The sequence below is a fragment of the Antennarius striatus genome, chromosome 1 (assembly GCF_040054535.1).
Source record: "Antennarius striatus isolate MH-2024 chromosome 1, ASM4005453v1, whole genome shotgun sequence".
NCBI classification, from domain to species: Eukaryota; Metazoa; Chordata; class Actinopteri; order Lophiiformes; family Antennariidae; genus Antennarius; species Antennarius striatus.
In genome coordinates this window covers 20,494,557-20,508,489 of record NC_090776.1, presented here as the reverse complement: position 1 = coordinate 20,508,489, position 13,933 = coordinate 20,494,557, and the positions used below count along the sequence as shown (strand labels likewise).

At 38.3% G+C, this 13,933-nt stretch overlaps 1 protein-coding gene across 2 annotated transcripts; it reads left to right on the top strand.

Annotated features, from left to right (window-relative positions):
- Nucleotides 1-3,784: 3,784 nt before the first annotated feature.
- Nucleotides 3,785-13,210, top strand: ppef1 (protein phosphatase, EF-hand calcium binding domain 1). Of its 2 annotated transcripts, XM_068316527.1 has the most exons (20): nt 3,785-3,941; nt 4,275-4,360; nt 4,814-4,970; nt 6,181-6,213; nt 6,488-6,615; nt 6,691-6,751; nt 8,122-8,285; nt 8,376-8,490; nt 8,956-9,002; nt 9,089-9,255; nt 9,362-9,398; nt 9,780-9,929; nt 10,027-10,172; nt 10,247-10,487; nt 10,565-10,750; nt 10,839-10,981; nt 11,198-11,304; nt 11,375-11,538; nt 12,545-12,629; nt 12,744-13,210. In XM_068316527.1, the coding sequence occupies exons 3-20, from the start codon at nt 4,916-4,918 to the stop codon at nt 12,968-12,970; spliced, it is 2,256 nt and encodes a 751-aa protein (XP_068172628.1). In that variant the 5' UTR covers nt 3,785-3,941; nt 4,275-4,360; nt 4,814-4,915; the 3' UTR covers nt 12,971-13,210. The 2 variants fall into 2 exon arrangements, with proteins under 2 accessions (XP_068172628.1, XP_068172636.1); XM_068316535.1 differs by lacking the exons at nt 3,785-3,941; nt 4,275-4,360; nt 4,814-4,970 and having other exon boundaries at nt 6,177-6,262.
- Nucleotides 13,211-13,933: the final 723 nt, after the last annotated feature.

The window sequence follows — 13,933 nt, the reverse complement described above, 5'->3', positions numbered from 1 at the left end:
GCAGTATTTATTCTGAAAATCATTACACAGTCACAAGGCTCAGGTCCAAAATCCTGATTTACCAACAGATTTGGGTTTTGATGACAAGCATTTTGAGGAGTAGGTGTGTGTGTGTGTGTGTGTGTGTGTGTGTGTGTGTGTGTGTGTGTGTGTGTGTGTGTGTGTGTGTGTGTGTGTGTGTGTGTGTGTATGAGAGAGAGCATCCTTGTGTGAGGGTCAAGTTTTTGCATCATCATTTTTATTTAAAGGCATAATAAAGAAAGAAAATGCAAGAGGGTAAAATAACAAAATAACATCTGAGTGACTCAGATCTTGCCATCAATAGGACATCGGAGGATATTATCAGTCTGCCCCAGGGCAGTTAACGAGTGAAAATGTATTTTGAGAGTTTAGGAAGGGCAATATAAATCCATAAATGCAATAAATACTATCCATTATTACTATAAAATGTTCAAAGCAGTGCTAAAAAGATAAATCATACACATAGTTTTATATTTGTCTGATAAATAATAAGTATTTTCTGCAAAAACAATGTTTGCTCTTATTTAGAAACACTCTACATTTACAGTATTTTTCAGCTGTAGAAGTCCATAAATTCATTTAAATTTCTTCATAATCACTTTTAAATTATTCATATAGTAAATGCTTCCATGTCTACAAGAACCTGTATGTCACCTAATTTTGTTATGAGATTATTTTAAAACTCACCATCTATCACAAGTACACACAATAAAAACAAATTTAAAAAAATAACCTGAGTAAAATCTGTTGGTATTTATCATTCTTTTGATTCTGTGGAGTTTGACATTAAAGAAAGAATTAAGAATTATCAGTAAATGCAGTTTTGCTTTACTGTAATTTATTTCTCCAGTAATGATTAAAAAAAAAAACCTTACATTTATAGCAGCATTCATAAATAAAATGCATCTGAAACTGCAAAGATCTTACAATGACAGAAAGTATAAATGAAAACATAAATACAAGGCTATCTTCACAATTACATTGAGAAAGCTCTATTGAATCGTATAACAATATCTAATAAAACCAAAAAACAGGAGATCCTGTGATCGGATCAATAACTACTTGCAGAATGAATGTGAGGCAAAAGCAGGTCCGGATTTTGATTCAGGTCTGTCTGTTTGCTTTAGGCCCTCCAAACATAAGAGATGAAAATTCTCACATAAACATACCAAAGCTCTTTCAAAAATATCCATGATCAAAGTTGATAAAGCTGTTTTTAGTTATTTCATGCTTCAGATTGTAGATCATGACACAATCACACTACAATGCACCGCCACCTGCAGCTGAATTTTTTGCAAACCTGCTGGATGAAAGTAATTAGGACAACTGAAAGCCAAGCTGCTTTTAATCAGAATCATTTACACTCTTCAGACAAAGTTTTCTGTTCCTGCTCTCATTCTTGTTGACCTTCTGAGAAAGCTGACTTCTTGTGTATTTACGACTAAATCGACCCTTGAAGATGAAAGCCCCCATCCAAATGTCTCACAGGATTTCTTCACGGACAAAGAAGAAGACTCGAGCTCACACCGCTCTCCTCTACAAAGCACACAAAGAGGTTAGAACAGCTGTGGATGTGTCTAAAACTTTTTTTAGACACATTTTTTATTGGATCACGGGTTTTGGATTTGGAAACTTAACATGTATTTCTTCTGCAGGTCACTCCAGGCGGGATGTGGACTCCAGACTTCCTAACCAGTCGACTTCATTTTCCTAAACCAGTCCTGCTCAGACTGGTGAGCACAGAGGCTTCCCGGCTGTCAGTGACCAACCGACTAAAAGTCATGACTCTGCAGGAAATCAGGGCTGCTGTCACCGTGGTGCATCAACAGATTCATACAAGAACTGCAGCGTGAAGAGCTGGAAGATAATTTTTTTTTAATCAACTTTATAATTAAAGATTTTATTTTTAATTCTTCTGTTGCCTTGTTACTTCACACACATGCATAATACAAACATCAGCAATTGGATCCTTGCAACAAGACCTGATCATTTAAGCATTTTAAAACCACATTTTCAACAACTTGAGCACCTGAAAGAAATGTTTAAGATGTAACAGGTTTTGGTTGCTAATTCCTGATTTAGAAGTCTTTAAAATGATTTAAATCATGGCTTAGATGTGATGCTCTTCAAATGAGTGAGCTCATTTTACCAATTTATAACTTTTCTGCTGCGGTCAGACTCTTCTTATCTGTTTGCCATCCCCAATAAATTGACAGTACAGTATGTGTAAGTGAAGTTCAAAAGGGTTGGCTCTACATTCAAAATGTAAAACGGATATTTTTAGCTACAGCATTGCTAGATTTAATTGATTAGTGCAATTTGCTTTTGGATAAACTATACTAATATAGATAACATACACAACTTGGAGCTTTAAAACCAATACTCTCAACAAATGATTTATATAAGAATGAAAACAAAATGCAGTATTATAATATGCATGGATGAAAGGTTCCTTGTGCATCCATATTCTTTAATATTGTCTAAATGGGCCCAAAGCCCAGTCCAGAGGAGGGGGGTTCCAGAAGAGGATCTCCTGCGGCAGAGACTCTCGGTGGGATCCTTCATCCTAATGACTCTCCCTTCTCGGCTTGCGGGACCAGTTAAGAGTCCCCTGAGACCCGGCACCAGTGACAGCTTCCTGTGTGATTCCTAATAGACATAATTTCATCCTAGGTAGACAGTAATGTTTTCAACAATTTCTTATTCCATTAAAAAAGTAATTAACAAAATTCAATTCACAGTGATATGAACAGAGGAAAGGGGCAGAGCCAAGAGCTGTCAGGGATTTTCAATTGATAAAGGGCTTCATCACAATTAACTGATGACATGTTTTTTCTCACTGTAGCTGCATGAAAGTATAAATGCTCCTATTAACATCAATTGTCTGGATAACACTCAGAATAGCCATAAAGCCATAAAACAATCTGTTTGTAGTTCTGGTCATCTCTTTGTCTTTGTACGGGTGAGGGGTGAACTGGGACATGAACACAGACCAGAAGCTATAGAGGGGAACACTTAGGAAAACATGGATCAGAGCTACAGGCTTCAATGAGAAGTTTAATGGTAAATAGGTAGTCTGGTGTCATGTTCCATTAATCAATGAATTTTTATTGTTTTACGTGTTACTGACTTTGCCTTGATATCATCCAGTAATGGATTTCAACCATCAACAGGATACAACAGAGGATTCCACTCCCCTCAAAGGGGAAATAACAGAATAAAAGCTTTTGACAATATTAAGGACTTTTAATTCTAGGATTATCATTAAAATAAATCAAATACCGGACAAAAATTTATAAATCTGCCCCAAACCCTCCAATGTGCTAGTTCTGAATAGTTTTGAGGGAATTTTCATTACTGGTTCTTGTTAAACTAAAACATTTGATCATTCGACTCTGGATGAATACATTTAATATCTACCTGTTTAGTTTGGCTGATAATAATTCAAAACAGAGTAAAAGGAAAACAAATAATAAATAAAGTGATAGTTGCAGACATGGCAAAGATATAATTCCTAAATTTCAGTAAATGGGGCATGCTGGTGGTAATCCTGTCAACACTTCAGATTCTTGTCTTCAATCCAGACCTTGAAACTTTTTCAAAACTGATTTATTCTGTTTATACAAACAAACAAACAAGCAAACAAACAAAACAAAACAAAACAAACTCCTCCTAGCCGTCGTGCGTCACCGGGTCTTCCTCTTCTCCCCCCTCTGCGTCGTGATTCCGCCTCCCGTCTGCGCGCTCACCTCCTCCTCCCACTCCCATCTCCTCCGCAGACACGGTTTTTTACTCTTTCCAGTTCAGAACTTCAGAAGACATGGAATAAGACCCCGTCGGTTCTGTTGGTGTTGTTCATTTTGCATGGATCGTTTATTCCCTTCATGATTTCCTGATGGCGCGGATGCGTCAGGCTGCAGGTAGGAGCCGTGGGACGCATATACGTAATACACGAGCACAGGAGGAAATTCAATGGCATCTGTTTTGAACAACAGCCATATATTGCAGAATATGCAACATAACGTATATAGAAATGGGTGGTGGTGGTTGATGGCGCTGCTGAACGTGGGTTTTGGTGGGGAGGCGCTGGGCAGCATGGAAGAAGCGCAGAAATAGTCATGTTTAAATGGACAGCAGCTGATCAGCTGATCAGAACTGCTGACTATGAGCAGGACAGTAAAATCAACTTAAACTAGAGCTTGAATTAACATTGAATTACTTGAATTAACATTGTTTTACTTTCTTTGTTGCAGATATAACATGAACTTTGGGGCATCAAAGAAGTGGGCTTGCAAAAGTCATTATTCATTAATGAGAAATGAAAACTTATTCTCATCAAGTAAGTTTTTGTAATAGCCTTACTGCTCAAACTCAATATTTTTTTGTTGAGATTTTGAATTTATTGAATTTCCTTTATATTCCAACTGTACATCCTATAAATAGTCTGTTTGTTGAAGGAGTGGGGGAGAGAACAGGAATAACATGAGACAGTGGACACGTCCTTATGAATGTCAGGTCAGCTAATACCATGGCTACATTTGTTACAGTGGACTCCACATGATTGTGTTAATGAACATTATTTTTAACGGAATCCAATCTACTATTTTTAATTTACATAAAATATACAATATGAATTTTATTATCATTCAGTTCTCTTCTAGAAGAGGGATGGGTAGCGATGGGTGGGGTTTTGTGACAGTTCAGGCGGTTTGGATCTGGAGTGCGTACCAGCGATGCCTTCACTGGACGTGGGACGATTCTCTCCTTCAGTAAATGTCTCCTCACGCCTCAGGTGTCACTGGAACAGTCACACCTCCCCAGCCAGATGTGACCCACTGCTGCCAGCTTGGGAAAAACTGACCGATGTGACGCTGGCTCTTTCTTGTTAGTCATCATGGGATGTGGTGCCTCTGTTGCTACGGAGACACAAGGCAAAAGAGTGGAGACAGGTAATTGTGGTATTGGCACATTCAGGACTCACTAATGTCTTCTTTGCCCTGTCAGCATAAAAATGTTGATATCTGGACCAATCAGACGTGGGGAAAGGTGTGAAAAAAACACATGTTCAAATTAGAGCAACCACATTAGGACACCTGGGGTGTGGATTAGACCAGCACAAATAGGCCATAAGTGTTGGATGCTCATTAGAGCGCTATCTTAGAACACACATGCTTTGAGATTGCACAAATAACATGTAGAGTTTACACACCCTGATGCCTCCAGTTTGAAACTGGCACTCAAATATCTATGGTCCTGTCTTTCCATGTTAAAACTAATAGTCAACAAATATTCCTTTAATTAATTGGTCTCTCTGCAACAAAAACCACTTCAATGGTTATATAGAAACTTCAAAAAGGTTGTTGTCCGTGGACCAGCAACAGAAATCATGAGACAAAAATAAGGATGCATTCACAAAATAATGAAATCAATGAAGTCAAACACAAAGTTATCAGACTGATTTCATTTTTTCTGCACGTTTTATTTTTCAGGGGTTTTTTTTGCAATCGAGGGTTGTATTTCAAAATCGTTATGTTTTGGACAAAAAAGGGCATTTCAAGATGTGATCTTAGATAAAATGTGATCAGTATTTAAAAAATAATAATTTATGGACTTAACATGATAATAACTGGGTAAATAATGTTATAATAAATAAAATAATTTGGAAAAAAATGAGTTATTGACAGGATTATTCATTTGTCAAAAATTAAAGATGAAGAATCATTCATTTTACTAGAGGTCTGGTGTTTTTATGTCATCAATCTCCTCTGTGAAGGTTTGTTATATTATTTTGAAAGTCCTGTGTCGTTAACAGTATTATTGTAATTGTATTTTACATCAATCAGTGTCACACCGTGAAGGTATGAATCTGATAATAGTTAATTATGCAGCTGTAAATCTATCACACTTGTTGCGCACACAGCCCAGTTGTTTGACAGATGGAGCTTTGCATCTCTGCGCCGACTGTCTTCTCTTCTTTAATGAGAGCTGCTTCTCCTCAAAGCTCATTTAATTTGCGTAGCTTTTCCAGTCCCACGGTTGCTTATGATCTCCCTTGTGACTTGTTAGCTCTCTTCCTATATGTGTGCTTGTGACTGTGTGTGTATTATTTTGATTCCATGACCTTTTTCTTATGCTGAATTGTAGTTTTTCTCCTCACAGATGACACTATCAAGCCTCCCAGTCCAGTTCTGAGTAAGACAGCCCATCTCCAGATCAACCTGTGGCTTGTGCATCCACCCATGTGTGCTAATACTTGTGTGCATTTTTACATTTTACACAATTTATTAATGTTCATCTGTGCTTCCAGCAGAATCAGTTTCAGTTTATATAAAGAAATGCTTCTGGTGTTTTGTAGTTGCATAAATCACCTTTAATAGAACAGTGAAATAACATATTCATGTGCTGTGTATATGTGACTGCAGATATTGTCACAAGTTAAATTTAATAGCCTTTTTTTTTGTCATAGCCATAAAGTCTGCCGTTCTGATCCAGCGATGGTACCGCCGCTACATGGCTCGTCTGGAGATGAGACGCAGATACACCTGGAACATATTCCAGTCCATTGAGTATGCTGGTGAACAGGACCAGCTACAGGTGATCCTCAGAAAAACGTAAATACTCATGTTTCATTTCACATTTATAAAACACGTCTTGTTTTTTCTTCCTCAGCTCTCCAGTTTCTTCAGTTTTATGCTCGACAACTTCACCCAGCTGAATGGAAACGGACCAGGTTAGGAGCCAAAACACTGATATGTTGTTAAAATAAATTGGTATGAAATGAACGGAACGCTCTCACAATCATTTCTAATGCAATTTCAATGTGGGCAGCAACTTTATTCTATTTATGTTACACAGTGCATGTAAGGTTTTCACTGTCTCACACATACATCCATGCAATATTTAAATTATGGTTCTACTGTGAGTCATTTTCCCCAAATTAAATTAAATCTAAATAATTTAAATCATATGTTAAAGGCAAGTATTTATCAGTGAGTGCTGAATATTTGGGGATTGGGAAACACTTCATATAGGTTGATGCATTTTTTTAACCCATTTTTTCATCATACAGTATTTTGGTTTGTATTTTTTTTAAAAAGCATTTGTGTGTGTCCTGTTGCTTAGTAACTTCAGTGAATGTGAATATGTTGGTGTGCTACACTGACACAGCTGGAGCTTAAGGATGTATTGACCCACTCATCCAGCTCAAAAGCATAACACTCCATCGATTATATAATCCTTAGGTCCGTCCTCATTGTTGAACAGCAGCAGTAGTTCTTCTCCATGGGGTTTACATGGAGCTAACAGAAGCAATGCAAAGAGGCCAGATATTGTTCCCTGTATTGATTGAATGCAACATCTGTTTTTGTGTGAATAGAGGACATTTAATAGACTCTAAGAGGGGAGGAGACAAAAGAGGAATAGGCCCGTAGGTAGATGTCTGTCCATGCCTTGTTTGTTTGCATAAATTAGTAGCCATCAGTTTTCATTAGCATATTGAAGTGCCCTTTTAATCCATCAGTGAGGTTACACAACGCCGGATGTGGTCTGTGTTAAGCTGTTTACTAGGAGGATCTACAAGTTAGAATCCGTATATAAGATATTTTTAGTATAGTTTATAGGTGGGTTGATTCTTAATGGTGTTAATGTCATTTTGTTACAAACATGGCAGTAATCAGATAGAGCTGTGAAAGGCTTCAAGATGCTTTTCAGGCCCCATCATAAGGACTTATAAGGTTACTCTTGTCTGTCTTTGTCTCCACACATTAAAGGTCTGAGGAGGATTGGTCTCTATATCTCCTCAAACAGACCAATGAATGGAAATCACTTAAATTTCACACATGGCTCATGAAGGCCTTCCTTTTAATTTGTCTTTTTTATTGTTGTTGTTTTTTATTTATTTTTTTTAGTCTAGGCAAATGTGAATTTTGATATATGCTGTTGATGTTTGAGTTCAGTTGTGCACAAGCAGTACTAAAGGCTGAACACAAGAGGCAAGGGCATTTGCTGGATAAGCAATAGATGAAGAGAATGACCTTAGAATGACCTTAGACTGACCTTAGACTGACCTCAGACTGCTGCTGTTCTACTTGTTTTTTCCAGACTTGATCTCAAAGCTGATGGATCCAGTGGTCGACCCCACTTTAGATGAAGATACATTTTACAACTTGATCCCTGTTCCAGAGTCGTACACTGGACCCCGACTATCATTTCCTCTCTCTGTCTCTGACACAAATGCTCTACTCAGTGCATTTAAAGAACAAAAGGTCAGAACAATCATCAGTTGTCCTTTTTGAACCGTACATTTGATTGTCTGGTTTAGATTTTTGGGAAATTGTTCATTTTCTCCCACATAGACTCTCCATGCCAGGTATGTTCTGCAGCTACTATACAAGACCAAAAAGCTCCTGAAACAGATGCCCAACATCACCCACTTGTCAACGTCATACACCAAAGAGATAACAATATGTGGTGGGTGACACTGACCTACTTATTACTTTTTAGAGTGAAAGTTATTTTCAGCACACAGTGCAAAGGAGAGCAAAAAAGTTCCAGTCCTGTCATAATAATTTATTGCAATCATGATTTTGCACCTACTTCATCACACAACACAGTCTGGAAATTGATAAATGAATGACCCGCTCACTTTGTGAGGCTCAATGATGTCTGCAGATGTGTTTTTGGTACAGTTGACTCTGTCTTTTTGGCAGTGTTTCAAGATAGGAGCTCTTGTTTGCACACTGATCAGGCACTTGACTCTCTTCCACGATTGTCTCCTCTTTCAGTTTTGCATCTCATTAAAACTCAAGAATACTTGCGATCATAACAAAAAACACTTTTTGTTCTGTGATCGAGGTGGAAAAATTCCTCGTCCTGTTTTGAAATGAAAACTAGGATCCTGTTCTCCACCCTCTGATTTTTTGCTTTGTGGGACAGGTGATCTTCACGGACACCTTGATGATTTACTTCTGATATTTTATAAGGTAAAAATACATATTCTGTCTTGTATTATTCGTTTAAATGCAAGACTCCATACTTACTATGTGCTTTTGATATTGCTGCTGTTGAGAATGGTCTTCCTTCTGCTGAGACTCCGTACGTGTTCAATGGGGACTTTGTGGACCGAGGAAAAAAGTCACTTGAAGTGGTCGTGCTCCTGTTTGCTTACCTTCTCCTCTACCCGGACCACATGCACCTGAACCGAGGGAACCATGAAGATCACATAATGAACCTGAGGTTGGTGAGAGGCAGATGAAGATTGATATGTAATATTTATCCATCTCGGGTTAGTAGAGGTAATAAAATTACAATATCTATGATTTTTATTCTTTTATATTTTCAGATATGGGTTCACAAAAGAAGTCATGCAGAAGTACAAGGTACAGTAAAGTCCAGACATATCATTAGCCTGCTTTTATGATTTACAGGGCTTTGGTGAACGTTCTGCAGGTTGAAGTATTTAATTGCTGACTGCTGATTTCTCTCTTAGTGTGAATGAACCATTTATTAACCAAGAGGACCAAAAATGCCATAAAGTCCATATTATTTTATTATCATTATTATTTATTTTTATTTATCTATTCATTTTATTGTTTTGTTTTTGTTTTTTTAATCATATTTCCTTTACTAACTGACTATTGAAGCATGGAACACTGCTGTCTTCGACATTCTGTCTTATTCTATGGTGTTGCCACAAGCATACCAAAATGAACGTGTTAACCTATGCTTTTTAAAGTGATCTTTATCATGATTGTCGGCAGCGTCACGGCTATGAGATCCTCCAGCTGTTTCAGGATGTTTTCAGCCTTCTGCCCATTGCGACGGTCATTGATGGGAAGATTCTGATTGTTCATGGAGGGATTTCAGACCAGACTGACCTGGACTACCTTAACACCATAGAGAGGTGCAAGGTCAGTGAAAACCCACCTCCATCTATCCAGATTATTTTAACTGCAATAGATTTTGGCCGATTGGACAAATTTTAACCTTTATTAAAATGTATCCCAGGTGAAATCGGCCTTGAGGTTTCCCAGAAGCAGCTTGGAGCAGCCGAACATCAGTCAGTCAAGCAGTCAGGTTACAAGAATGAGATCGACCAATGATGCCAGCTGTAGTCACATCCACAGCAAGAACCAGAGAGCCCTGACCCAGAGGTCTGACAGCAGCACACATGATCACAGATATTGATGCAATAAGGCTTCCTCTCATCTTCCCCCATTTTCTGCAGAAAGAGACGCTGCGGGCTAACTCGACAAGACAGTGTCACGTCCAGTGCCACTTCTTCCTCCTCCTCGTCATCCTCGTCCTCTCTCTGCTCTCTATCCTCTCCATCTCACATTATGCCTCATCCGGTCCTCCTTTCACCCAGCCTGCCTCACACTGTCGATGTCCTCCAAGCGCCTTTCCTGCACTCTCTCTCCTCAGTTCCCCATCCTGCAAATCCACAACATGAGCAAGAATGGAAGCAGGTCAGAGGAGTGAATTCAGCGGAAAAGAAATGATACCGTTTGAGATGTAATGAGCTGTTTTATTTGCTGACCTGCAGATTGTGGATGTATTATGGAGTGATCCTAAATCCCACAAAGGCTGTAGTCCAAACACATTCAGAGGAGGAGGCTGCTACTTCGGCCCTGATGTCACCCAGAAACTGCTGCTCCACCATGGGCTCCAGCTCCTCATCCGCTCCCATGAGTGCAAGCAGGAGGGCTATGAGCTCTGTCATGGTGGACAGGTGGGCATGAGGCAGTAAACCACTTTGAATTGTCCAAATATTTCTAAATGTTTGAGTCTGGAGACAAAAATGCATCGGTGTTCTGCAGGTGATCACCATCTTCTCAGCGTCAAACTATTATGAGGAGGGAAGCAACCGTGGAGCGTACATCAAAATAGGAAAAGAGCTGGTCCCTCGCTTCTATCAATACCAAGTCAGCCGCATAACACGCAAACTCACCCTGACACAGAGGTATGTTGTGTGTCCAGTGTGTGTGAGTTGGTGGATTATGTACCTGACTAACCATCAGTGCTGAAATGATAAGTTATTCACTGGATTTTGTCTGCTTTTCTGTTACTAAGCAGGGTTCCGCTAATGACTTCTAAATTGATTTTTTTTTTAAATTTTATTAAATTTGATTTAGAAGAAATCTCCTCATGACTGTTATTTGCATGTATGTGTCTGCAGGGTACAAGCTGCTGAAGGCTCAGCTCTCAGAGCCCTGAAGGAGAAACTGTTCACCCATCGTTCTGAGCTGATGTCAGGCTTCCAGCAGTACGACCAGAATAACACCGGTAAATTCTACTCATACCATTTCCAAGTCTATGATATAAATGAATAACACTGAATTACATCTGCTGTCAGGTGTTGTGTCAGTCAGTGAATGGGCTCTGGTGTTGGAGTCTGTGCTGAGGCTGGACCTGCCCTGGAGAACTCTGCGTCCACATTTAGCTCGTTTGGCACCCGATGGCAGTGTGGAGTACCAGTCCTGCTTCGAGGATATGGAACCCGGGATGACTCTGTCTCAGGTTAAATTGGGTGAAAGGGTGGAAAGGAACGGCACATGCTGGCTTTTAGGTCTCTTAGTATTTGATTTTTTTTTTCATTTTAAAGGGAGATTTGTTTCTACTTTCCTTGATGATAAACAGTATAAACAGTATAAAATTAAAATAAAATAAAATAACAAATAAAAATAAAAAGTGCAAGTGAAAATTAGCAGGAGGCCCATATGGTGGGTAAGGTACATCCTTCTTACAATGTAAGGTGTCACTATCTAATATCACAATATCTAATATCTATCTAATATCACAAAATCTATCTAATATCACAACTATCACAACTATCTAATATCACAACATCTAATATCTATCTAATATTTATCTCACAATGGTCAAAAATATAAGTCGTCACCATCTAATATCTAATAAAGTCTATCTAATATTATCTAACAAAGAACCATGAGATTCTCATGCATTATGTGCATAATTCAGCTTCGAGAGTAACTCCATCCAAGATATCTTTGTTGTTGTGTTTTTATTTGTGCACAGGCTGTATCAAGAATATTTAATTCTATATTTTAAAATTTTTATAAAATTTTATATACTGTTATAATCCCCCAAGGGAAATTAAGAATGCACACTCCAGTATGTTATATTATTCTTATAATAAACTTATACAGTATTTACATTGTGTGTGTGTGTGTGTGTGTGTGCGTGCGTGCGTGCGTGCGTGCGTGCGTGCGTGCGTGCGTGCGTGCGTGTGTGTGTGTGTGTGTTTGTGTGTGCGTGCGTGCGTGTGTGTGTATCTTGTAATATACTAGTATATAACTTACAGAAATGGTTGTATCCAGATTAGATACTGATCATATTTTAAACACAATTATTAATTTGCAATATGAAATAAGTCCTTCTGGTTCTTCTACTTATAAAATCAGAATTTCCCCTTTTACTTTTGGAGTAATAGTTGACATTCTACCACCTCTGCTATTAAATACGGCTATTTCCTGTTTATTAATTTACACTTATCTCCACTTAGGTCACTCCAAACTTGGCTGAAACCCTGTTCAGATACAGGACAGACATTGAGATAATATTCAACATTATAGACAAAGATCATTCAGGTAAAAAAAACAAAACGAAACCGTGGGTGTCTGTGTAGTTGATGTGTCACTCTAAATAATGTCTATAGTCGTTGCTTGAAGTTCAGTAACGTGGTGCGTCCTGAAAATGTTCAGGTCTTATCTCCATCGAGGAGTTTCGTCACACCTGGCGTCATTTCAGCGCTCACCTGGGGGTGGACATCAACGACAGAGCCATTGATGACCTGGCCCGAAGTATCGACTTCAACAAGGATGGCAGCATAGACTTCACTGAGTTCTTAGAGGCCTTCAGAGTGGTCCACAAACTGGACAACAAGGATCAAACACTTAATGGAAAGACGTGTGGACAGAAGTATTCATGAGAGATTATATTGTTGGAGCTGAATGATGAGCAGATAAATTAAAGGAAGTAGGAAAGAAGAGTAATGAAAAATTAAATATTTCAGTATTTCTAAAGTTGTTACACTGGAAATCCAGATTTTGAACAATTAAACACTTTAAAAAACATAAATGCTTCTGACTATGGGCAAGAGGTGGGGCACACCCCGGATTAGACGCCAGCTCATCACAGGGCCACACAAAAGAAAGACAACCATGTATGCTCTCACTCATACCTACTTACAATTTTGAATAACAAATTCATCTAAATTTCATGTTTTTGGAGGTGGGACAAAACCAAGGAATCCAAACAGAACCCACTGCGCTGATTTTAATTTAAATTAAATAAAATTAATGTGATAGGAGTTAGGACTTATATTTATTGTTGAAAATTATCTTGTCTCAACTCAATTTTCCAATGTATTTTTCGCAAACAGGAAAATCCAATAACTTTAGAATTTAACTAAAAAATACTGTGTGTATATGCTATTAGTGTGGTTTTATATAGATTTGGTATAAATGCCCTCTTTGACAAGTTGTAGACTTCAGAAACTCTGGAATAGATTTTGTACAGTTGGAGTGATACAGGATCTTAAATCCTCAAAAGAATGAGAGGAATCACACATTATTTTTGTGAACGAGGTAAACTAACAGAGGAACATACACTCACACACACACACACACACACACACACACACACACACACACACACAATCAATGGGGTTTTAGCACCCCCCCTACAAGGACATCCATATAGTTTATTTTCTTAATATAAGAGAAAAAAATAGTATTTAAAAAATAAAGTTGTGTGTGCAATAAGTAAAGGTAACAAGAAACTTCTATCATCTGTGAGTATTTTGCAGCACTTCGCCTTCCTCTCTAACTTCCTCACATCTGCACAGTCACAATCGACCCCCCCCCACACACACACACACACACACTTTGTG